This window comes from Lepidochelys kempii, chromosome 1, assembly GCF_965140285.1.
Source record: "Lepidochelys kempii isolate rLepKem1 chromosome 1, rLepKem1.hap1, whole genome shotgun sequence".
Taxonomy (NCBI): domain Eukaryota; kingdom Metazoa; phylum Chordata; order Testudines; family Cheloniidae; genus Lepidochelys; species Lepidochelys kempii.
The window spans coordinates 76,821,246-76,847,203 of record NC_136380.1 but is presented as its reverse complement, the minus strand read 5'-3'; the positions used below and the strand labels follow the sequence as shown (position 1 = coordinate 76,847,203).

The following is a 25,958-nucleotide window of genomic DNA, read 5'->3' as shown; positions in this document are numbered from 1 at the left end:
CTTCATTGCATGACTAAATGAGGAGGAGGAGAACTATGCTGAGCTTGTCCTGATTGAGGGGTCACCCTTAGCTGAAAGGAACTCGCTAAGCCAGGGGCTCGAATGCCAGACCCCTGTGAAAGTAAGAGGAGTGTGGACAGGTGTCCCAGCCAGAAGGTGTGGATTCTCCCTAAGGGGCCCCAGTCTGGCTTAACCTGTTCCTCCTCAGTGTTCACATATAGATCTAAATAGGCTTCATTAGAAGCCTTTTGTTATTTTAAGTACTTAATAAGAGCTGAAATCACTTGTGGTAGGGCAGTGTTTCTGCCCAGCCTGCTGAGAGCTAAAAATCACTAAGAGACTGACCTACAGAGGCCACAGCAGAGAGGCAGGTGGCAGCAGAAGGTGACTGATGGGTGGCTGACAAAAGTGGCAAGCAGTTGTCTAGTGGTGCGGCCAGCAGAGAGGAACAGTGGCTGGCAAGGTGGCCAGCCAGAGCAAGTGCTCAAATGGTGTAGCAAGCCTTCTTCCCAGGTGGAAGGTAAACTCACACAGATGCACTTCTGAATCCAGGGTCCTCACTGACCAAGGACAACCACTATGAGTGGGGTATAGTGAGGGAGTGGGGGGGGGCCCAGTAAAGGAACTTTTGGTTTTAGAACTCAAGAACATGAGGCAGAGGACTCACACACTCTGGAGGTGGGTATCCTGATAACAGTGTTATGTTTATGAATCCTGCTTTTGGCATTTTCCCTAATTAATGTCATGTGACTTCTCTCCTTTCATTAAAAGTTTCTTTTCTACACTCAGACTCTGTACTTGTGAGTGGAGAAGTATTGCCTCTCAGAGGTGCCCAGGAGGGGTATGTAATGTTCTCAGTTTACTGGGTGGGGCTCGCTTCTGTGTTATATTGTTAAAAAGAAACCTCTAGAGATTGAACCCAGCTCTGGTTGCTGTTGGCCCACCTGGCAGAAGGGTTACATACATATACTTATTCATACTTTTCCTATGTTCCATATTCATGGATTGATAAACTGAGAGATAAAAGAATGCATTTTTTAAAAAAAATATGGAAACTGAAACTATACTAGATATATCTCATTGCAAAGTGTGTTTATGTTGGGTATTAATAAACACTGGCAATGCTGAATTAGCTACTGGCAATTACACAGCACATTTGGAAGATATGTTTAGAGATTAACTGTTCATGTTTTAGGAAAATACATGCTAATTACTTCCAAATTCCCATTGACTTTAGCAGATCAGGTTTAAAAAGACCATTTCTTTAATATGTGAGCAGTAATAAGGATATACCAGTGAAGGCATTGTTTGAAAGATCTAACAGCAATTTAGAAAATATATTTCTTGATCATTAAACATTCTATCTATCTATTTATCTATCTATCTATGTGTTAAGCAGTTTTAAAATAAGCAAAAATGTCAAAGAGTATGGTTTACTTATTGGACAGTAAACAATCATACTGGGAGCCTTTCTATATACGAAAGAACAACCAAAATGCCTTTAATATGTCAAAAAATGTGAATTTCAGGATTGTGCACACTCTAGAGTGAATTACTGCACTTCTAAAATAGTTTTTGGTTAAAAAGAAACACTGGTTATATTTTATTAATTTTTATTTATTTATTATTATTATTATTATTATTATTATTATTATTTTATTTTATTTTATTATATTATATTTGTATTTCACTAGCAGCTATAATCAAAGATTAACATGCCCCTGTCCTAGGCATGTACAAACAGAAAGACAGTCTCTTCTGCAAATCCAAGACACAAAAGCTGGATTCAGGAGCAATAGAAAGAGGGCCAGGGGGAACAGTGTCCCTTCAGTGGAAATACTGCGAGGATTGATGTATATTTCTGTCTACCCCACCTCAAATATCTCACAGAGGTGAGAGCAGGACCTAGCAATGTTTCTGCTGAAGGGGTGCATGAGTGTGCAGAGCCAAGAGCCCCAAGTGGGGAAAGTTGTGAAGGAAAGAGCTGCAATGAATTTGAAGGTGGGGCTGAAGTGGCCACCATAGACCTGAGATCACACTGGCTGCCAGGGAGAAGGTAGGAACAGCTTTTGTCACTCCACCTTCCAGCCATAGATGGTCCTGACGGAGACACCCAGACCAGGAGAAGGACAAGATCACTTATGTCAGCAGCTAGGGTGGGAGACAGAGCACCAGCATCTGGGCAGGTAGGCATCAGCACACAGATTGTGCCAGTTCCTTGGGCATGCACAGGGCACCAGGCACCAGCTGCCAAGGAACTCCCAGGATGCCTCTTCCGAGCCTGGAGCTGGATACCCTCCCCACCCCACCACCAATAGCAATTGTGCCCCCTCCTTACCCCTCTGCCCTCACATTCATAGTCAGCCTCCACAATATCACCCACCCCCACACCCAGGAGGGGTGGAGGGGACAAGTGAACATGAAAACAAATATTCTGTATTGTAGGCAGTAGTCAGCTCAACAGTCGTTCACGCTAATATATTTATTAAATATTTCAGTCATAAATAAAATAAATGCATGAGGATACAGGGTGAATTCCTGGTCAGATTGAAATCAGATGGAGTTTTCCCATTGACTTCATAGATTCTAAACCCAGAAGGGAGTATTGGGATCATCTAGTCTGACCTGCTGTATAATACAGGCCATAGACCTTCCAGAAGTAATTCCTATAGCAGATTTTTTATAAAAAAAAATCCAATCTTCATTTAAATATTGTCTGTGGTGATGGAGAATCCACCACAGCCCTTTGTAAATTGTTCCATTGATTAATTTCTCTCACCATTAAAAAGTATATCTTATTTTGAGTCTGAATGTGTCTAGCTTCAACTTCCAGCCATTGGAGCCTTTCTCTGCTAGAATGAAGAGCTTAGGGTTATTAAATATTTGTTCCCCATAAAGGTATTTACAGACTGTTATCAAGTCACCCCATAACCTTCTCTTTAGTAAGATAAATAGATTGAGCTCCTTGATTCTACCACTATAAGGCGGGGTCGGCAACCTTTGGCGCTCTGGCCGCTGCTTCCCACAGCTCCCATTGGCCAGAAACGGAGAACTGCGGCCACTGGGGGCTGCAGGGGGCCGTGCCTGTGGACGGTCAATGTAAACAAAATATCTTGCGGCCTGCCAGCGAATTACCCTGATTGATCACGTGATGAAGGTTGCCGACCCCTGCTATAAGACATGTTTTCTAATCCTTTCTTCATTCTCTTGGCTCTGCTCTGAATCCTCTCCAATTTATCAACATCCTTCTTGAATCATGGGCACCAGAACTGGACAGCATATTCCAGCAGCATTCACACCAGCGCCAAATACAGAGGTAAAATATCCTCTCTTCTCCTACTCAAGATTCACATTTATGCATCCCGGGATCATATTAGTTCTTTTAGTCACACTGGGAGTTCATGTTCAGCTGATTATTCATAGGGTGACCAGATGTCCCGTTTTTAAAGGTACAGTCCATGTTTTTGGGACTTTTTCTTATACAGGTGTCTATTACCAAAATCTAGTTCAGTGACATGGAGGACTTGTTTATATGACACATGCAAAGCACACTAGAGAGATGTGATTTGTAAAGCAAATTTGCGAATACAGACTAATGCGGCTGCTACTCTGAAACCTGCCTTTATGCAAGGCACTGAATTTAGCCATATGGAGTGGAAATCTATCAACTTCATAACATATTATGGTTTGGCTACCCCATGTAGACTCTACTGCTGCACTTTCCAAGATAACTAGTTCACATTACCATAGTCCTGTTTTAAATGGGAAAATAATAATGAGGAATTATATGACAACAAGCTATCTAGCTATCTAACCAGCTAGCTATGTCAAATTTTCATTTCGGCAGAGTAAATCTCCAGGCTGCTTAAGAAATAACAATTTTCTTCATTGTTAAACTTGGATACATTTTTATGCATCTTTTTCAGCGTATTAAATGCTGGAGTAACATATTTCCAGCTGTTATTATCAGATTCTAATTAAAAAGGACTCTACTTTAGATTTCTGAAACCTTCTAGCTAAAAATCCTGTAAATTGAACTGCACTCTTTAAACTAAATTCATAGTTGTAGTAGAGAAGTAAGAATCATAAATCGTTGTAAGTGAAAGGCATGACCCTATGTTGAAATGGCATATGAGACCTAAATTATGTGGCAAGGTTCCTGGATATATGTAGTACTTCCTCCTCCCATGCCTTCTGATACTAAATATTTCCTATGTCCACTCCTCCTTCTCCTGCCCACCCACATTCCTTAAAGTGCGTAGGCCTTTTGAAAACCCATAACTGGTTTTTGCAAAAAGAAAAGGAGTACTTGTGGTACCTTAGAGACTAACCAATTTATTTGAGCATGAGCTTTCGTGAGCTACAGCTCACTTCATCGGATAACTGGTTTTGAGATTCACAAGCCAGCCTACATCAGGTTCTCTCATGCCACAAAACAATTTAACTGAGTGGCTCAGGTGAGCTGTTTTATGCACTTAGCAACTGTAGGAGTAGGATTTTATATTTGTATTAGAGGTTATAATGATTGATGGTTATAATAATGTAGTATGTATTGAATGTATTAATGTATGATTTGATTTTATCCTGCCAGCCACCCTTTTTGATTTCAAGACAGGAATAGACCAGAATAGTCCTTATGGTTGATTATGGTCACCTTTTGTTTTAGGATAAAATTTCATTACAGTATTTGCTATAAGGTCTTGCTTCTTGTATGCATTGCAAACTAAGTTGTGTAAGGTTCTTTTGTAATCCCTTTAGTAACCATATAATCCTTTCCAAAATGTTATCCTGTCTGAAAGTCTCTGTAAAATTGTTTGGTGTGGGTAAAGGATGTGTGCATGATTAAGGATGAGTATGAAAGCCATCACAAATGTCCAGATGGTCAAGAAAAAGTGAGAGACTTGGAAACACCAGGAGACAATCAGAAAACATCCATTGTATCTGATGCTAAACATGTTAGCAGCATTGACGACCTCAGAGGTGAGGCAGGCACCCCCAAAGGTGAAACATCAAATAAGAGATAACAGCGGAAAACCCCAAGATTAACACCACTTAAGGACTAATGATTACAGAATAGCACTGCAAAATCCATAGACTAAAGTGGAAATTTACAAGTATAAAGCTGGAGTGTTTTGCCATAGAACTCTGGGTTCAGTCCTGCAAAGCCTCAGAGCATTGGATTGCGACCGACAGAGCCCAGCTCCTCACTTGTGCTCAATCTAACTGGCCATTAGATTGACTCAAGCTACGACAGACAGGTAACTATAAAGACCATCTGCAGGATTTGTGTTTGTGTGTGTGTGTGTGTGTGTGTGTGTTGTATAACTGAATGCATATGCTAACTGCTGTATTTTCAATAAATGTGGCATATTGCCTTTTTCCCTGAAAAAGATCCCACGTGCTTCTTATAAGCATAATACCACTGTGTCTCTATATGGCTCATTAACTCTAATGAGCCTCAAATTTATCACGTTGTTAAGAAAAATACTTTTTTTAAAAAATCTGAAGAACTTTTGGAATCAACTGTACAAATAGGAAAGCAAGACCACAAAAGTTTTTCTTCAGAGATAAGCTATAACATTTAAGACATAGTTACAATGGAATTCACAAGAAATACCAAATCCAGCAATATTCCTTATAGTTAAAATGGAGATTACAAACAGAACCAGCAATACCACTAAAACTGTAATGTACTTTTTTAAATATACCCAGTATAGCTTATGTCAGGGTTCCCTCCCCACTCTGAACTCTGAGGTACAGATGTGGGGACCCACATGAAAGACCCCCTAAGCTTATTTCTACCAGCTTAGGTTAAAAACTTCCCCAAGGCACAAATTCTTCCTTCTCCTTCCTTCCTTGGATGGTAGTGCTGCCACCACCAAGTAAGTTAGACAAAGATTCAGGAAAAGGACCACTTGGATTTCCTGTTTTCCCAAAATATCCCCCCAAACTCCCTCACCCCCTTTCCTGGGGAAGCTTGAGAACAATATACCAAGTAAATAGGTAAGCAAGGTGAGCACAGACCAGACCCTTGGGTTTTTAGGAGACTAAAAACCAATCAGGTTCTTAAAAGCAGAACTTTATTATAAAGAAAAAAGTAAAAGAAGCACCTCTGTAAAATCAGGATAGAAGATAATTTTACAGGGTAATAAGATTTAAAACACAGAGGATTCCCCTCTAGGCAAAACTTTAAAGTTACAAAACACAGGAATAAACCTCCCTCTTAGCATAGGGAAAATTCACAAGCTAAAACAAAAGATAATCTAATGCATTTCCTTGCTTTACTTACATTTTTTGCAATCTTAGATGCTTATTTCAGGTAGGGTTTTAGGAGAGGTTTTTTTCCCCTGCTTGGTCCCTCTCTCTGTCCTGAGAGATCACAACAAAAAGAGCACAAACAAAAAAAACCTCCCCCCACAGATTTGAAAGGATCTTCTTCCCTTTTTGGTCCTTTTGGTCAGGTGCCAACCAGGTTATTTGAGCTTTTTAACCCCTTACAGGTAAACAAAGGATTTTATGCTATCCTTAGCTGTATGTTCACGAGAGCCTAAATTTAGGAAGATTTTTAAGATAACTAATTTTTTTTGTTCCATTTACAGCTCTCATGCTGACGGAACATCCCCTCTTCTGGTTTCTTATATACTGTGGTGTCAGATTAAAAGTGCTGTTTTCTCCTCTAATTACATGATTTCTCACAATAGAAAACTGTCAGAATGCAGATTTATATGATATTTTGAAAAATTCTTTAACACTGGACACACTTTTTTAACTGCCACTGCATTTCAAATGACTTTTACGATTAAACCATATAATAAATCGTAAGACGTCGGATTTGAGTGTGTGGTTTACAGCTATTTATACACAAATCTGACAATTGAGGTTAGACATAAACCTTTCCTACTGAACTTTTCTCCATAGAGAAAGATTTTAATGGATGACTGTATTTATTTTTACCATGTAGCTAGAATTTGATAGGAGGGATGTCTAAATATGTCACAGCATAAGGAAACAAGTAGGCATGAAAAACAAGACAGGGCATAGTAGTAGGGCATCAGATATGATATGAATAAAAATGCATAAATGTAAAGTAGTCTTTCTTTATTACTTTGCTTTTCTATTTAATATAATAGAACAGAGAACATGTAATTAAGGATTGGTTGGTGCTATTTAAACATGGTGGTTTAAATAAGCATGCCAGTCCAAATTCACTCTTGATATAATGCCATTGATATCAGTCAAGTTACCCAAGGGAAAAATCTGCCTGATACTATTTGTATTTTATTCCATTATCTTTCTTTGCACTTTATCATAGTTGCATGCCAGATTTCTAACTGTATTTTAAAAGCCTCTTCCACCAAAAATTAAGAACAAGGGAGCCCAGGGTGCTGAACAAGTTTGAAACACTATCCACTTAATTTTGTGTGTGTGTGTGTGCTTGTAGTGAGATTTTCACCTCCACTCCAGATGCTTTTCTCCAAGTAAAAAGTCTGGAATGGAATAAAGGTACCCTAAAAGCCCTGGATCCACCCAGCGGAGAATTCACCCAGTGCAGTAACTGAGGAAGAAAGTGGCAGGCATCTGTCCTCTGAGGATTCCTTCACAAGCCCAGGCATAAGGTGCTGAGGATGGGTCTGCATTATGTAGCACTTCAGAGTTTCTGAGCAGTGCTGCCATCCACAGGAAGCTGAGGACAGACTGCCATAAATTAGCCAGGAATTGGGAGGGCCCAAATGTGACTTCCCTTGGGCTGTGAGTTCAATGCTGTGCCTCTTCGTGGTGCAGCAGAGAATTTTACCCTCAAATGGACTTGAGATCTTTAGAATATCCAGTCCCAACTGTGGGCACTGAGCACTTTTGAAAAAGCACTTAGGGATTGATCTTACAGTCTTTCAGTGGAGTACAGTGAATTGAGGGCTTGCATTCTCTGGACTTTAAAGGGATGCATATAAGGATTCTTTGCTTAGCAGGAGCTGAACTTCAGTTTGTAAAATTAACTTGATTTTATCAGATATTAGTAGAAACAATGTAAGCTTGTAAATTATTTTGTATAATACAGCTACACCTTATCTCCTGAAATTACTATATTCTTAGTGCATTCTCAGAAGCTAAAATGCTCTCTTCTCATCAAAATGAGGAACAGAAAATGTCTTTGTGGTACTAAGCTTTAATAATAAATTCAGAATTGTCTTACTTTGACCTCTCTCTAGATCAATAAAAACACGGTTATCATTTCTGCAATGAGGACCTATATCCTATTTAGGATTATATCAGCAGCCACAAATTTGGAATCTGATGCACATGAATTGTTTAGCAATGTTTCTGTCAACAATGTGCTACTCTACATTTTACAGCTTTACAATTCTATAAAGCCAATTTTCCTTGTCTGTGGACATTTTCTTTAAAATACATAAGTCTTATTTCACATTTTAACATAAGTAACCAACAGAAATATAATTAAAATAAAGAAGACAGAGATTATAACAAAAATACAGATACAGTGTGCCACATTTGGTTCCCTGTTCCTGCCACTCTGCATGGTCAAACATCTTTCCATATATTTGTATGCTTTCCCTGTATGTACTGATAGTATCTGAGTGGCCAGGAACTCTAGATAAGTACGATATTTTCTGCCTGACTTCTTTTCTTTGTACTTGGAATCCTCATTAGGACATCCCAATGCTATCTTAGATAAAAGTGGTCTCAGTAAAAACTAGATTAAGAATAGAGAAAGAAAATCAGACTGTAACAAAAGATACGCATAACATGTCTAGTTTTATATTCAGCAAAAGCCATTTTAAATGGTGCAACTTGGATTAATTGCAATTGAAGAAACAACATTCTCATAGTTGTATCTTGACATTGTAGATAATGTTTTCTATTGCAACTCTACTTTTAAATGTAACAACGATCAGTCCCAAGCAAGTGAGAATGTTTGCATTTGTTTTTTATACAAAAATCTCATTTTTTCCAGTAAATTTCAGAAATATGGGATAAATGAGGATGCAAAGTATCGGACTTACTTCCATCAGTGGATGTCATGTTTTAGTTAACCAGTTATCAGATAATCCAGTATGCATTGTATATAAGTATACAAAGATAAAAATCTGTTAGTTTGATGGAATGTGTTGAAAATCTCAGGAAGAACCATAAGCTATTATTTATGTGTATATCCTGCAATTATGTTGTTTCCTGGTTTGGGCCACATAGGTCAAAAGAAGAATTTTTTATCAAAATAAATTAGCGGGTTGAGAAGCATTTTTGTAATGGGATCATTTGCTTTGTGATGCATTGTCTAAGGATGAAAAACAATTCCTAAATGTTTTCAATGTTTGCTGACATGCTGTCTGGCAGTGTCCTCATGGACAAGTGATTACACAAATGGGTAGAAACAAGGTTAGTTACAATAACAAACATTTCTATGGTTGGTCCAATATATGCTTTTATAAGCACTAGGAATTAGTGACTGCTGTCCCCTAGAATTGGTGAGGTATACTCCTCCTAAATTGCAACCCAGAATTATATTTTTTTAATACAAATGTTGCAGGCAGGCTTGCCATTCCTAGGCAAAAAATACATTTATATATATATAAAAGTCAGCTGGCACATGTAACGTCAGAAAAAGAAAAGAGGTTGACAATGGCACACCTGGATTAGGAGACAGCCCCATTTTCTATGCCCTTCTCTTCAAGGCAAAGCTTAAGGCTGGCAGGCAGGAGAATTGAGACAAGTGAACAGCTTGGAAGCTGGGAAGATAGTGCTTAATGGGTTGGCTTCACTATATGCACCTCCACAGGGGTATCCAGGAATACTCCCTATCCCCCTCTCAGTTTTTTCCCCTCTTTTTGGGAGGCCATAAATGTGGCAACCCAGTACCTCACAAACTATTACTGTTTCTAGGAGCAGATCTGTAATGCATGGAAGCTAAGAGGATTTTTTATCAGTTCAGTTTATATATATATAAAATGTTCTTAGGTTGTTGCTGAAGTTCAAAATGACATAGTAACAGCAGCCTGCCTTCTGTCTCAATGCACCATGTGCTGCTCTGTGCTGCTGCTGCCTTCTGCTGATGAGGAGTCTTCTTCCTCGAAAAAGAGGAGGAAATTAGATGGGAGCCCCAAAACTATTCAAATGGGAATAGAAAATAATCACTTTTAAGAAATGAAAGAATAAGATTGTGGATGTCCTTCTGAATATTTTTCTCTAAAAAAATACCTATTGATATTAATTATATCTTGTGCGTGCATACACACACACACACACACACACACGGCTTTTTTATTTGTCTGGTTTAATGTTTCCCTAACTGAAAACACCAGTTTATCTGAAGAGCACAAGCTCTTCTTTCTTAAACTATTACAAATCTTTGTATTGAGTTCTAGTTTGGTCACATGGTATATCTTCTTTCATATGGCATTTGTAAATCAACACGCTGGGATTATACTTAAATCTTAAAATTCGAACGCCATTCTAATTCTTCTGGGGTAGCTAGATGGATCCCCCTTGTTCCACCACTGTAAGCATGAATGGGGGCAACTGTCCCTGATGTGTGACATAGTTTGTATCTTATCACAGTCAAAATGTGGTGATTCTTTGATTTTCCATTTATGGAGGAGATATCCACATCTTTCTTACATTGTATGAATGCAGCTGAGTACAGTGTACAGCCTATGGTGAAGGCAGAATCACAGGATTTCTTGTGTTGGCTCTTCAATCAGATCTTTATCTCGGATGACAAAGCAGCCCACAATTCAAGCCAGCAAGTGCTGGCAACTTTTCGAGTGGCCTGTAGCACTGATGCATATACTCAGAAAGACTTCCTGGATTTGAGTAGGGAGAGTGGCAATACATTGAGGCTGGTGTTTTGGCAGGTCCAGGGTGGCCAGGATCTTGTTATACTCTTGGACCACAGCAGCATCTCGCCTGACTTTGGCTAATCCAATGCCTGCCAAAACTGATTTCAGAGCCACTTACAATCCTGGGAGCAGCATTAATGTCAGTGTGAATGAGATTAGTGTGGGAGCTGCTGCACCAAACTGGTATGCAATATTCTGTTTTGACAAGAACAGGGTTTGTATGACATTCAAAGTATGCATGCATCACATCACCAGGAAGTTTCTGCATGATGTGATCATCTCACAAGGATGACTGTCTCCAGTTTGGGACAATCATCCTTGTGAGATGGCCCAGAAACTGAAAATATTCCAACTTTAAATTACTGAAATTTAGTTGAGTGTCATACTAGCAAAGGTTCTCATCTGGAGCCATTTCTTTTATAATAACTAATATTGGTTTTGAAGTAAGATCATACAACCTGTTCATTTTTATGATAAACAATTAACCGGAAAATTAAAGAATACCACTGTAACTCATTTTACTTGAACTGAGTCTTTAACATTTAATAAGTTGCATTTTATAAATGTGGGTTAAAATGTAAGTAGACTGTTTATTTGCTGCTTACAGTCTTTAGGTGAGACTAAGTAAAATTAATTTTTATGCCACTCAATAAATATTTTCAAAGGAATATCACTGTTACATGTTGTGTGTTCCATACTTAATTCAGGTTCACAAGTGTCATTTTGTATTCTTTTAAATGTACTGAGTTTTTAATGATCAAAGATAAACCAAACTCTGAAACATATGTGGTGATTATATTGTATGCTATACTATATAGTCAAACACATGTTGTTATTAAGACAGTGATGTGTAAATATACTCTGCCCCCTTTTAATCTTTCTTTCAGGGACCAATTAAGTAACCAATGCTCATGTTGGTGAGCACGTACCCATGTTATAGACTTTACCTGGATGATTCATAAAAAATAAATACACACCAGGGTGTGCAAAGGATGCAAATTCAGATCCTTTTTGTCTCTCAGTTTGTCATTTCAAAATCACAAAATCCAGTTGGGGTCTCAAAGAAGTGAGATTCCTTCAAGATGCATGAAATGGATTTTGTCAGTCCACTTCGTATCTCTCTGCCTTATTTTCACCACTTACTAACTTACCCAACTTACAGGGATGTTGTGGGTGGTAAAAATACTCCCATGATTACAAAGAAGATGAGGAGATGACTGAATCCCTAAACTTTAAGAGCAAGCAGGTGAGATATCACAATGAAACAGAATATTCTTAAATTAAGAATTTACAAAGTTTCTATTTTGATCGATCTCCACTCTAAGAACCTTAAGCCATCAAGAATATCTCTAAATATATGTATATGTTGAACATTGACATTATTTTTGTTCTAAACCACATCTTGACATTGATCTAACAGCCAAATTTAAACAAAACTGGTAAATATGCAGAGGAAAAGCTATTTGGTTGCTTTGCAAAACTCCTAGATAATAGACTGGAGGCTGATGATGCAGCAAATTCACTTCCCAGAAAATAAGTCTTGACATGATCTTAACAGGCCTATCAAACCAACCACCATGATTTACTTGAAAACTACTGACTTAGAACACCTAAATGTAAGTAACTTTATTCATGAGTAGTTCTATTGTTGTCAAATGGACTATTCATTGAATAAAGGTATTTGTGTCCCCATTTGTACAACTGGGAACATTGCAGCAAGCAAAACAGATACTCCATACAAGTTATTTTTATGTAAATTAAATTATGCAAAATAACTACAGCGTACTTAATGTATAGGATTTTGTGATAAGTGTATGTATGAAAATGATAATTAAAATTCAGTTACAAATTCTGTTCTCACTGTACTAAAATCTATCAGACTGCATTAGTGTAGGAGATCTTGGCACAGTGAATAAAACTATAATGTAGTTAACATAACTAAATAACATTTGTGAACCCATAACAAATATGAAACCTTTTTGAATATAAAAAACAGTTACAGGCTTGTAAAATCGCAAACGCCACCAGCTTCACCAATTTCTCTCTAAAATATCACAATGAAAAAATATCAGAAAAATATATTATTGGACATTTCATGTTTGTCATTACGTGAAATAGTCAAACAACAGAAACTGGAACAATTTGTGATCTTAAACTTTAATATTAACCTTTATTATTGTAAGTGGCATGGCATTTAGGTAGAAAGTCATCCCCCCAAAATGGCTCAATCAATTATGATAATCCCATTTAAGTGACAAAAAAATCATTCCGTTTATTAGAGAAAAATGTCTCCCAGATATTTGTAACATTAAAGTGTCTTTCCCAATTACCTATGCTCCATTTAAGTAGCGTGAAATGTTCTCTGAATGTATACATCTGAACATATTTGCATGCTTGGACATTCAACTGAAACAGTTTCAGGTGTGAATAAGTGAAATAACAAACATTAATATATACATCTGCTTTTATTTGATTTAATAACTAGGCATTTATTGCAAACATATGAAGGATTAGATATCTGAAGTATCACTCATTCAATTTGTTTGAGTGATTATATCAAAACTCCATGTTTTCTGTCTGATTGGGAAATGGACACTCTGAGAGAACTTTATTGCATTGTGCTGTGTATGCACTGAGAGCTTCGCTAAAAGTAATGGTTCTCCAGGAACGAGGTAAAGTCTTGTCCAAGCTGTATATAAATTGCTTGTCTGTGGCATCCTGAGGTATAAGACACAAGACAACCATATATGTGGTTAAATTAAGAATACAACTTTATTAATAGCCAATCAACATTACAAATTAAATCCTCTTACCGCTACCCATCAGAAATAGCCAGTGTGGGTTTCTGCTATTAGACTCTCACACAACATTAGAGCCCTCTGTTCACTGACCAGAGCAGGGAAGGTTTTCTAGCCCCCTGCTCCCTTCATCAATATAATAAATAATAATAACAATAACAAGAAGACATTAGGCTCTGCAACATAAATAACTTTTTACCACTTCCTCATAAGAGGATTAAGTCTTTGATGCACATATGGTTGACTTGAACTCTTCCCCCGAAAAAAGAAACAAACAAATAACACAAACAAAGACAGTTACAAGCAGTCACTCAACACACTAGCACACTAGCCAATTGTGTCCCTGGGCTCAGTTCTGCCTGATGAGCTCTCTGCTGTGAGCTGTCCATGGCCTGCTGCTCGTTTAGCCAGCCAGGCACCTGATCCACCCTTGTCAAGTTCCACACAGCAACTGCAGGCTTCCTAAATTGGCTAGTGTGTTGCTAGTTGGACCTGCGTAGCCTAATCAGCTACAAAACTGTGAAAAAACAAACAACCAAACAATAAAAAGACAACCAAACAAATACAAACAACACCTTTTAGCTGCTGAAAGGAAGTGGAAAAAAAAACAAACCCATAAACCTCTGGAGAATTTTCTCTTGAGGAAAAAGTATCTTCCTATTGTCAAAGAGCTATTACCTAAAGCTGTCCATAGCCAAGAATACAAGCACCGACTGAAAAAATAAATAACAAGTGAAGTGCAGTGGAGTAGATTTCTGTTGCTGAATAGCGCCTCATGCAAGGGGGTCAGAATACACCTTCAGTAGGAAGAGGAACGTGCAGCTAATGATAAGCACCTGCTGCATTCCCTCCAAAGGTAAAGGAGTGACAGGAATGCAAGACAGGAATGTATCCAGTCCTGTCTATGACATCTCTGCACTTGGATGCAGTGTGGCCAAAACCTGAGGTCCTAAGGACCCTGTGCCCAAAAGGAAATGTGAGGAGGAGGAAAAGAAGAAAGTGAAGAAAGCCTTATCTTCATCTGGCCAATTCAACACCCCATCCTGCTAAGTGGTCAGGCATTTAAGAGATGTGCAAAATGGATTTCCTTCTCCTAATCATTTTTTGTGTGTCTAATATTCCGGTCACATCCTGGATTCATCCCATTCATTTTAACATTACAGAATTGCGTTATATCAATCTTGTTCATACTTTGCAACAGTAAGGGAACATAAAGGTCCATGTTTTTCTAGCATTAGATTAGAAGTTATTTGATGCTACTTGCTCTATGTTTTAACATATTTTAATATAACAGTAAATTGCAGAAGAAAAAGAGCATTTAGAAGCACACAGGCTGCTAACAAAGGCTTGGTGTTTGCACTTTGCTCTTCATATTATTTTTCATAAAACTGCAAAATACATAGTACAAAGAAAAAAACTGCATTTTAAGACTTCTTATTACAAGCTCTCTGAACTTTATTTCACCTAATCTAAAGGAGCTGATATCGCTCTTATCAGTGAAGATGCCAACGGACTACAAAAATGAAGAAACTAAGTAAAAGAATTAATTGAGAAGATAGGTTTGAGACACAAAGAAATGTAAAGTCATGTTAATGGGGACAAAACTGAAGATGAGAAACTGGAGAAGGTGGACAATTTTACGTATCTTGGAAGTACTATCAGCCAAGATGGTACTAGTTCTGAGAAAATAAGAATCAGAAAGGCACACGCTGCATTTGGAAGACTCAAAAACATCTGGCAACTCAAAAACATCTTCCTCAAGACAAAACTGAATGTGTACAAAGCAATTGTTATCGCCATCACAACATATAGCAGTAAGACAAGAAAGATACACAAAAGCTGGATGCATTTCATCACAAATGTCTGAGAAGAATATTGGGAATAGAACTAAGAAGACAAATGAAGAAGTCAGAAAAATTGCTGGATAAGGTACCCTCTCACAAACACAAAAGAAGACATCAGTGGCTGGGACATGTGCTGAGAATGGAAAAAGAATGCTTACCAAATACCGCCCTTGAATGGAAGCCAAAAAACGCAAGAAGAAAGAGAGGAAGACCATGAATAATATGGAAATGAACAGTTCTGAACAACATGATGCCCCTCAACAATAAATAGGAAGATCTGGAGAGAAGGGCAGTTGACAGGCAAGAATGGCAAATGTGGGTAGCCCAATGTGCAGCAAAGCACAGGATGGACTAAGGTCTAAGGTAAAGGAGCAACAAACTGATATGCATTTAACTGTCCCTCAGAATGAAGTAGCTCTTAACACAATTTAATTTTATATAGTGTCCTTCATATGTTGTATCAGGAAACACTTTACAAAGCTTGTCATCCATACTTTTTTTAAAAAAATATCCAGACTAGATTCAAAAAAGTTAAATAATTCAGTCTCTCTCTCTATATATATATTTAAATAACTTGTCTGTACATCACTATAGGTAGGGTATGTACAATTAGAATATTTATAAATCTTACAACAAAACAAAACACAACAATCCGAGAGCTCCATTTCATTCATTGAGGAATACAGAGGTAACAAAAATACCACTTTCTTAACACAATACATTAATATAAACCTGTGAGAACTGAATTCCCAGGAATGTAATGAATTGTAGATGTGCTCCAAGCAAAGAAATTGAACTGGTTTGTCTCTTATCTCCACCACACAACTTCTTTCCCCAATCTTCAATGACTTCCCTATGTCCTCGTTGCCACATTCCAAATTTCCCTCCAAAGTGTCTGCTTATAAAGGGCAATTTTAAAATCATTCACAGATTCTAGAGGAGTGTCGGTGGATGCTTCACATGGGCTGAATCAGTGCTTATGTTGGCTATATTCCCTATGTGGCCTAAGCCACCCACTTCTTGAGGAGTGCTGCTGGTCCCCTGCGGGCTACTTGATATGGAACAAGTTGTGGCCATTCTTTGGCACTGCATCCATCCCAAGATGTATTTGGAAGATCATTAGCTGTATGTGTGTATACTGTACCCTAAGCTTAATTACATTTACACATCAAACATAAAATATTTATGAGTAATCTGATACCATGCATTTGATATTTTACTTTCCGGTATTATCAGTCACTTTATTTTCCACCAAGAAGAGTTACGCAGTTTTCAATAATCTGCCAAACTATGTACATCTACATCAGGGGTTCCCAAACTTGGTTTGCAGCTTGTGCAGGGTAAGCCCCTGGCAGGTCGTGAGATGCTTTGCTAATCTGAGCGTCCGCAGGCACAGCCGCTCGCAGCTCCCAGTGGCCGCAGTTCGCTGTTCCTGGCCAATGAGAGCTGCGGGAATCGGCGTGGGCCGGGCCACCACTTCCTGCAGCTCCCATTGGCCAGGAACAGCGAACCACAGCCACTGGAAGCTGCAAGCAGCCATACCTGTGGACGCTCAGGTAAACAAAGTGTCTTGCGACCCACCAAAGGCTTATCCTGAACAAGCCATGAACCAAGTTTGGGAACCCCTGATCTACATGTAGCACAAATTACTTTACTGTTTATAGATGCTTGAGCACAATTAGAAAGTTTGAAAGACAGATGTCTTTAATGTAATGCATATTCCTTTGCCACATACTACAATGGCATTTACTCAGCAATTGATGACCTTTCAAATAGTCCTATGGCCTGTCTAGTTCCACCAATTTCTCATTCTATTGTCTCCAGTAACATGCTTTTCTATATATAGTTCAGCTGGCTCATTGATAGCAACCTGTGGCAAGGTGGACTAGGTCTGGAGCCCCCTGGTGGAGGCCTTGAGGGTCTACAACACCCTGTCCCAGAATTGAGCAACGAGAAGGCCTCCGGGCAGCCTATAGTGGCTGCAGAAGAGCAGCCAATCAGAGGGGCTACTGGAGTGACCAATAAGGGGCCAGAAAGGCCAGATAAAAGGCAAGCAGCAGAGCGGAGCCTGCAGTTGCTGTGTGGAACTTGACAAGGGTGGATCAGGTGCCTGGCTGGCTAAACGAGCAGCAGGCCATGGACAGCTCACAGCAGAGAGCTCATCAGGCAGAACTGAGCCCAGGGAAGGCTGCCAATGACCAGATGCCTGGCTGGCTGGATAGAGCAGTAGCAGGGTCATGAAAAGGTCAATGTGGGCAGGCTGAGCCTAGGGGACTAAGCCCAGGACCTGACCAGACCAGGCGAGGGTACCGAGATGGGCTCTGCTGGTCTGGTAGTAGACTGAGCCCAGGGAGGGCTGCTGAAAAGGACACTAGCTGAGGGTACCCAGCTTGGCCCCAGCTGGGTGGTTGAAGAAGGCAGTGCCTTGGGGAAGAAGCCTTCAAGCTACAGCCCCATACCAGGTCCACGGAAGAGCTTGAACTGTATACCCTGGAACGGGTGGACAGCATGTGCAGCTCAGCCACAGGGCTGAGCTGCCGAAGACCAGCCGAGAGAACCAGCGGCTGGGGGGTGCTTGCGAGAGGCAGGCACCACCCTGATATAAGACCGAAAAAGAAAAGCAGGCTCACACCTAATTGAGAGAAAGGGGGCCATCCATGAGAGGTGGGTGCTCCCCCTGCCCCATGAAAAGACTGTTTGCAGAAACTATCGGCCAGAGAAAAGGGGGCACGCACGAGAGGTAGATGCCGATCCCATTACACAGCCTCAAGTTTTTGCTGTTGAATGCAAGGTCAGCCATCAACAAAATCAACATTCTTCATTATTTCATTTTGGATGGGGTACCTGATATAACCTTCCTGGCAGAGATTTCTTTGAGTACCATTTAATCTAGCCTGCTCTATTGTAGCCAAGACAATGTCCCCTCTTTCCGCCCCACCTTCAAAGGCCTCCGGCTGCTGTTTATCAAAATAAGAGGAAGCCAAGGAATACTGCTAGATTCAAATCTATATTACAATATCACATAATATCAGTGGCAAAAAATATCTTCCATCTGCAGCTTGCTAGGAAACATCACCCCTTCCTCCCCGATAAGGATCTAACCATAGTTGTCCACATTTTCAATGCCTCCCGAACAAATGGCTGCAACTCACTATATCTGAGCTTGAATGTGACTGCAATTCAGATATTCATACACAATATAACTCCACATATGCTCAGCGAGATGTTCCATTGTGAACACATCGCCCTGTGCTATGATCCCTCCACTGGTTCACAGTCTGCTTCAGTTGCCGTTTACGGCCTTGGTTTATGACCCACCAAAACAGATGCTCTTATCTAGGACAATACAACTGGTAAAGCCCAAGATGAAGCACATGAAACCTAGAAATAAATAATTCACAGACATAGTCAAGGGGGTTTGTAGTGGAATGAACTCCCAGAAGAGATGAAGTTAATTCAGTATAACCCTCTCTGATAATACTTTCCCATCATAAGTGGAATGAGTTATGAAAAGAATACATATACCTAGTTAGAATTTCCTATAAACAGGGAAGGAACACAGGCACAAGACTCCATTAGGAACCCTGTCATGCTGCTTTAATTCACCAGCACAACACTTAGATAGAAAGACAGAAAACAGAAGATAGTATGAATCTGAATGCAAAGGAGAGCTCTAAGTCTTGACCCTTCATCATATATTTTCATGCAATATGCATGAAAAAAATAGCTATGTGCCACTTCCATGTAAACTAAATTAAAATGGTGTGAATTAACAAGGTGTATTTGAGGCCAGGGATACTCATCCAACATGTGTGGTTATGTGTAAGCCAGAAAGGGTAGAGAAGATGAACTAATTTAATGCCACTGAGATAATCAAGTACAGATGTAGTTTAATGAATGAAAAACATAACATACGCATGTTAAACTTTCACAGTCAACATTTACAATACCTGGCAGATAACTGAAGCTTGCAGTGACCTTGGGAGCTTTTCAAGGTGCATGTTTTCGCAAGGATGAACTCTTCTTGAACAATTTCTCCGATGTATTAGGCACAAAAATGCTTTCCTGCAAAAACAGGCATCCCTTTCTTTTCTTGCTTCTTTTCTTCATTAGCAAAAGTATTTATGGTCAATGTAAAGCATGTCTGACTCCTTTAATATGTGAAGTCTCCTATTATACATCCCTGGTGTAATATCTCTAGGTCTCTGGAACAGAACAGAACTGTATTCCTCCTCACCTTTTACTTTTTGGTAGGTATCCTCCTTACAACACTAAGTCTACAGAATAACTGGTTGTTATAAGTTATTTTCTGCTCAGTAGTTTCATCTACACAAATATATTTTAAATGTATTTTGTAATCATCTTGGCATATGAGGATGCAGAATGTGTCCTCCCCATACCCCTCATGAGAGTTTCTAAAGGTACAATTTTGTATACAGCAGAAGCACCAACAGCAAAAACTCAAAAACATAAGTAAAGCAAACTGTTTTGAGGAAATTCTTCTACTTTGTGCTAAGAAATCAACTTGTTCCTGTATTATGACATGGGCTACTTCTTTGTTGTGGTTCTTGCTTACTACATAGTGATTGAGATATTTTTTACATTGATGAATATGGAGCAAAGTAGCAAGCCTATGGGGGATTTCCACATCTACATGGTAAAAATGTGTTTCTCTGGGTTCATATCTGAAATACACACTGATCTGTATGGTGAACTATATGCTGTTAGATACCAAGACAAAAGGCAACACATCCTGATTTGCAGCCAACACCTGTGTCTAGATGAGCAGCTGATTCAACTAATATTAAAGCTACCATCTAATCCTGTAAGCAAAATATTGATGATTTAGTTATAAGAAAGAAAGAATTCCAAGAACTTCATATTTCACTACTCAGTTCAAAGTCAGTAAGAGCATACTCTTTGCTTAAAATTTCTTTAGAATTTTTCACATCATTTTATTCAAAAGCTGCTAGAATTTGTTGGCTAAATCAATTATTTTATCAAGAAATGCTTTAGTTAGTTAGTATTAGTTAGAATAACGTGAAAATTTGGCTAGTTTTGTTTAAATATGCTATCAATTATATTTATTGAGGTATCCAAAAGTAATAACCATATAGAAAAAATATTAGAGTGGAGTTGAGATGCTAATGTTTTAAAACCTATCAGCTGTTTACATCACAACAATCAAATAGATAATAATTACCAGATGCCAAATGCCTTGTCACTGAACTTTGTAACGTATTTGGTGACATACAATCCTACTCAGCTCAAGAGTAATTTTTTTCAAACTTTAGAGAATATTTTTAAAAAGGGTTAAATACAGAAAAATATCTGAAACTAACTGCACATTTATAGTTCAATCTTCTATGGCATGTTACCACATGTTGAGGATATATGGGGAACATACATTTAACACTGGTGTTTTCACAAATAGTTTTTACACAAAAGATGTGACATTCAAGTTTCTAAAGTGACTAAGTTTTGTCTGCGCTGTTTTTGGTGTACACTTTCCTTCACTAATCTCCCAAATGGGACACAGTTACTCAGTTAAGTTTTTGATAAAAAATAATCTGTCTTTCCTGTTCTCTTTAAAGGGTTTTTTAAATCTTTTTTTTTTTTTATCATTGAATACTGAGAGCAAAATCAATGCACGGGGGACTTTACAGTTCAGCTGTCATGGCATAAATAAATATTTAAAATGTACGGTAGTGATTTTTCTTCTGTTGAAAGTAGGGCTTTGTGTCCTGAATTCCTTGTTCTATTAAAATACATAACTGTCTAGGCTAGACTACAAACTCCAATATTGGCTTATAACTAGATTTTACTAGCTCAATAATGATATAAAAGAACAGTAATAGAACTGCTAATATTTGACTTCTGTACTCTTCTGGACGATTATTCAAGCTGTCTCTTATTGCGTTAGGAAAATCATGTCTCACCCTCTTCCACTTGCATTCAGGAAGGGCTTGGTGTAACAGTCTTTTGATGGCTCATTAAAGCAGGGTAAAAGTAGTGAAGTATCCTGAGGAAAACATGAGCTTCTTATCAATTATTTAATGAGAAAAGCCCTCCTTCCTCCTCCAAGCAACTTATTTCAGACAAGGAACTAATTTGCAAGTGCAGTGTGTATCATTTTATTACCTACAGCCTTCCATCATGCATATGATGGAAGGCCCTGGAGGTTTTTCGCCTTCCTCTGTAGCATGGGGCATGGGTCACTTGCTGGAGGATTCTCTGCTCCTTGAGGTCTTCAAACTACAATTTGAGGACTTCAATAGCACAGATATAGGTGTGAGGTCTTTTTTAGGAGTGGTGGGTGAAGTTCTGTGGCCTGCATTGTGCAGGAGGTCAGACTAGATGATCATAATGGTCCCTTCTGACCTAAATATCTATGAATCTATGAATCTATGAATGATGATTTATGAGCTAGAAGGTGAGGACATCCAATACAGTTTTGCCACTGTATTCCTCTCCTTGCCTTGTCTCCAGAAAACCTTTCATTCTGTGATTATGTCCCAGTTGCACAATGGCCTTTACAACACCCCTCCCAAGTGCTTACCTACCCCTAAGAAAATTTCTCTGCTGTGACTGAACATCCCTTGGGCTTACTGTCTGAATGCATTAATGACAGAGACAAAGGGTGAGAATTAGATGTGTGGTGGCCCTCTATCTAGTATTTTCTACTACTACAAGAACACAAAGGCAGGAGTCTAATGAAGCAGCTAGTCGTTACCCTGCAACTTGAACACAGTCTATGAAGTTTGCACACTGTGATTCACTTTTATTTACTGCTGCTGCTGCATTTTTTGACGTCCTTTTTACTTTCAGGGCCATGCAGCGGTCTCAGAACCAAAATCAAAAGGCGACCAGACCTGCCCGGTAAGGAGGGGGGACGAGGACCGTTAGACCTGCAGACTTACTTGCCTGAGGAAGATTGAAGCACGCATCTGTCTCTCCTCTCTGAAGGCTCCAGTGCACATCTGCGTCACTTACAGGGGAGGGGGCGGCTCGGAGGGAGGCGCTGAGGAGGCAGATGGAAAATTGTACAGTGAAGACCTTGGCAGCTTCACAGGCGGGGAGCGGGAGTCCCCCCGCCTCGTGATGTATATAAAAGAAGCCCCGCTTGCTCCTTTCGCCAGCTCCCAGGCTCTGCCTGCCCAGATAACTGCAAGCAGGGGACTCCCCTGAGAGACCGAGGCTGGGTGGGTGACTTTATTCCCTCCTTCTACTCTGTCACTGAGCAATGCGAAGCGGAGGAAGAGCCCCCCCAGCGTTATACCCTGGCGGCGACGGCTGAGCCCGCTCTCGCCTTGTGTCTGTGAATCAGATTAGTGCTTCTTGAGCAGCCTCCCTCATCCCCTCTCCTTTGCAAGTCTCTCCGTCTCTCTCTTTCCTAAAGAGCTGCCTCTGCTTCTCTCCCCCGCTTCTCCTTGATCGCTTCTCCAGCTCGGTGCGCCCCTCCGTTCTCCGTCCTCCCTGCGTGTGTGTCTCCCGCCCCCGGCCACTGCTCTCGGCCCGGCCCCTCGGCATGCCCAGCTCTGCCCGGAGAGGCTGGGGCTGCTGAGCCGGGACTTTCTGCAGCTGCCGAGGGGCCATTGCCGCGCGCGCGCGGGGCTGGGCGCGGCAGCTCAGCGGGCGCCCTCCTGCCTGGGCCATTTTGCAGTGTCAGGCTGCGCGTCGCGCCGCTCGTGCCTCCCCAGCTGCAGCCCCCTTCCCGCGCGGTGCTCTGAGCCCCTCTATCTCCCCCCTCCTCTCCCCCCCCCCCACCGCCACTTGCCCAAAGCAGAAGCAGCTGCAGCATGTCAGGCTCGGGCAGGAAGGACTTTGACGTGAAGCACATCTTGCGCCTTCGCTGGAAACTATTCAGCCACCCATCGGCGCCGGCCGGGCCGGTGGCCGGCGGCTGCTTGCAGCCGGACGGCAGCTTCGAGCACTGGGGGCCGAGCCAGAGCCGCCTGCTGAAGAACCAGGAGAGGGGCGGCAGCGCCTTCTGGAAGAAATCCTCTTCCTCTAGCCCGCTGAACGGGACCCTGCTGCCCGCCACCAGGCATGGGCTGGGCCAGCGGCCATCGCCCAGGACCGTCTTCTACGTGGAGACCCTGGAGGAGGAGGAGGTGCGCGGCGGGATGGAGCTCACCCGAGAGCAGGAGAAGTCGCTGATGCTGCAGGAGATGAAGGAGGAGCCGGCGGACTGTTCGGACTGCAGCAGCCAAGCAACAGGTGAAGGATGTGGACACAGGTACAGTGACCCGCGCGGCGCATCCCATCTGTGCGGGGTGAGGTTAAGGGGAAGGGGGGAGGGTGTCTAAGGTTTGACGCTCCACAGACTTTGTCCGTTTTCATGGGCCAAGCCATCCTCAACTTTGGAGGCTTCTTGTTGGTTGGTTTGTTGTGACCAACTTTAGTTGGGCTAGCAAGTGGGCCGTGCCGGCAGGAGGGAGCTCAGCTCCACAAGGCCCATCAGCCTGGGGACTTAGATCATTGCTTTTGTGCCACCAGCATTGCACTGGGGGGTTGGCTTCTACGTGTACTCTCGACCTTCCTCTAGCTCTTTACAGCAATGGGCAGGACATATCTGCTATCCATCCCTCCCGTAAATTGCTGGTGTCATGACAAGTGCTAATCAAAACCAACTGATTAGCTACTACACATTGTGGGGAGGCGGGAAGGAAGGTAACTTGAAAAAAAAAAGTTTACTGAAAATGTGACTATGGACATTTGAAATGGAAAAGACTTACTTAATAAAAGCATCAAAAACCTAAAGGTTTGATAGAAAAAGATGACCTGAAGATGTGGCACATTGTTTTCTTTCAGATTTGTTACCTAAATACTAAAAGATGGTGGCTCAGCGTTTTCTCTCTCTCCAAATCAATTTCCTTTACCTGTATAGGCAAGTTCAGAAACAATATAGTATTTAGGACAATGAGAACCTACCTTTAAAATAGTGAAGTGTCCAGCTCAAAGAGGAAAGGAGATACCTGAGAAACTACAAGTTAAGACGGTGAGAAAGGTGATTTCAGGCATGTGTTTTTCAGACCCTCCCTCCCCCCCGTTATTCAGTTATTTTTTCTAACTTCTTAGGGTAAAAAGAAGTGAAAAGTAAAATTAACAGTGTATTCATTAAAAGAGTAGCATGTAATTAAGCAGTGTCAAGTGGAGTGCCCCAGGGGTGGGTCCTGGGGCCGGTTTTGTTCAATATCTTCATAAATGATCTGGAGGATGGTGTGGATTGCACTCTCAGCAAATTTGTGGATGATACTAAACTGGGAAGAGTGGTAGATACGCTGGAGGGCAGGGATAGGATACAGAGGGACCTAGACAAATTGGAGGATTGGGCCAAAAGAAATCTGATGAGGTTCAATAAGGATAAGTGCAGGGTCCTGCACTTAGGACGGAAGAACCCAATGCACAGCTACAGACTAGGGACTGAATGGCTAGGCAGCAGTTCTGCAGAAAAGGACCTAGGGGTGACAGTGGAAGAGAAGCTGGATATGAGTCAGCAGTGTGCACTTGTTGCCAAGAAGGCCAATGGCATTTTGGGATGTATAAGTAGGGGCATGGCGAGCAGATCGAGGGACGTGACCGTCCCCCTCTATTTGACATTGGTGAGGCCTCATCTGGAGTATTGTGTCCAGTTTTGGGCCCTACACTACAAGAAGGATGTGGATAAATTGGAAAGAGTCCAGCGAAGGGCAACAAAAATGATTAGGGGTCTGGAACACATGACTTATGAGGAGAGGCTAAGGGAACTGGGATTGTTTAGTCTGCAGAAGAGAAGAATGAGGGGGGAATTGATAGCTGCTTTCAACTACCTGAGAGGTGGTTCCAGAGAGGATGGTTCTAGACTATTCTCAGTGGTGGAAGAGGACAGGACAAGGAGTAATGGTCTCAAGTTGCAGTGGGGGAGGTTTAGGTTGGATATTAGGAAAAACTTTTTCACTAGGAGGGTGGTGAAACACTGGAATGCGTTGCCTAGGGAGGTGGTGGAATCTCCTTCCTTAGAAGTTTTTAAGGTCAGGCTTGACAAAGCCCTGGCTGGGATGATTTAATTAGGGATTGGTCCTGCTTTTGAGCAGGGGGTTGGACTAGATGACCTCCTGAGGTCCCTTCCAACCCTGATATTCTATGATTCTATGATTACCATTCAGTGTAGAGGAGACAAGACATTTTGATGCAAGTGAAACTGAAGAGTAGATCCCTGAGGTCCATCAACAGTGCATTAATGTCTGTTTCCCCTGCTTTCCTCATTACTTTAGTAACTTTAATTGCATTTCTTTTGCTCTATATTTACTTTTTCCTTAGTAAGTACAATTTCAGTTTTATTTATAAATAGAAAGGCAAGTCCTGGTACTCTGTTTACTGTATTGCAAATAACACATATGTTAAATATTTTATTATGTGCAGAGACAACATTGTGTAAGTTCTCTGGGATTCACATGATTGAAGATCAAACTCCATTTGAC

The 25,958-nt window shown here is 40.7% G+C and overlaps 1 protein-coding gene and 1 long non-coding RNA gene across 4 annotated transcripts in view; one reads left to right on the top strand and one right to left on the bottom strand.

Moving 5' to 3' along the window:
• Nucleotides 1–13,279: 13,279 nt before the first annotated feature.
• Nucleotides 13,280–23,748, bottom strand: LOC144930655 (uncharacterized). 3 transcript variants are annotated; one of them, XR_013635942.1, is made up of 4 exons: nucleotides 23,273–23,748; nucleotides 22,416–22,516; nucleotides 19,446–21,517; nucleotides 13,280–13,571 (listed from the first exon to the last, which is right to left on the bottom strand). It is a non-coding gene; the product is annotated as an uncharacterized LOC144930655 (long non-coding RNA). The 3 variants fall into 3 exon arrangements; XR_013635943.1 differs by lacking the exon at nucleotides 23,273–23,748 and adding an exon at nucleotides 22,775–23,218; XR_013635944.1 differs by lacking the exon at nucleotides 13,280–13,571 and adding an exon at nucleotides 14,069–14,168.
• The window catches only part of KLHL1 (kelch like family member 1), a 431,335-nt gene continuing 428,334 nt past the window's right edge, over nucleotides 22,958–25,958 (top strand). Inside the window, exon 1 of the mRNA XM_073346360.1 lies at nucleotides 22,958–23,734. Coding sequence (XP_073202461.1) covers nucleotides 23,295–23,734 — 440 coding nt within the window. The 5' untranslated portion in view covers nucleotides 22,958–23,294. The remainder of the gene's footprint in view (nucleotides 23,735–25,958) is intronic.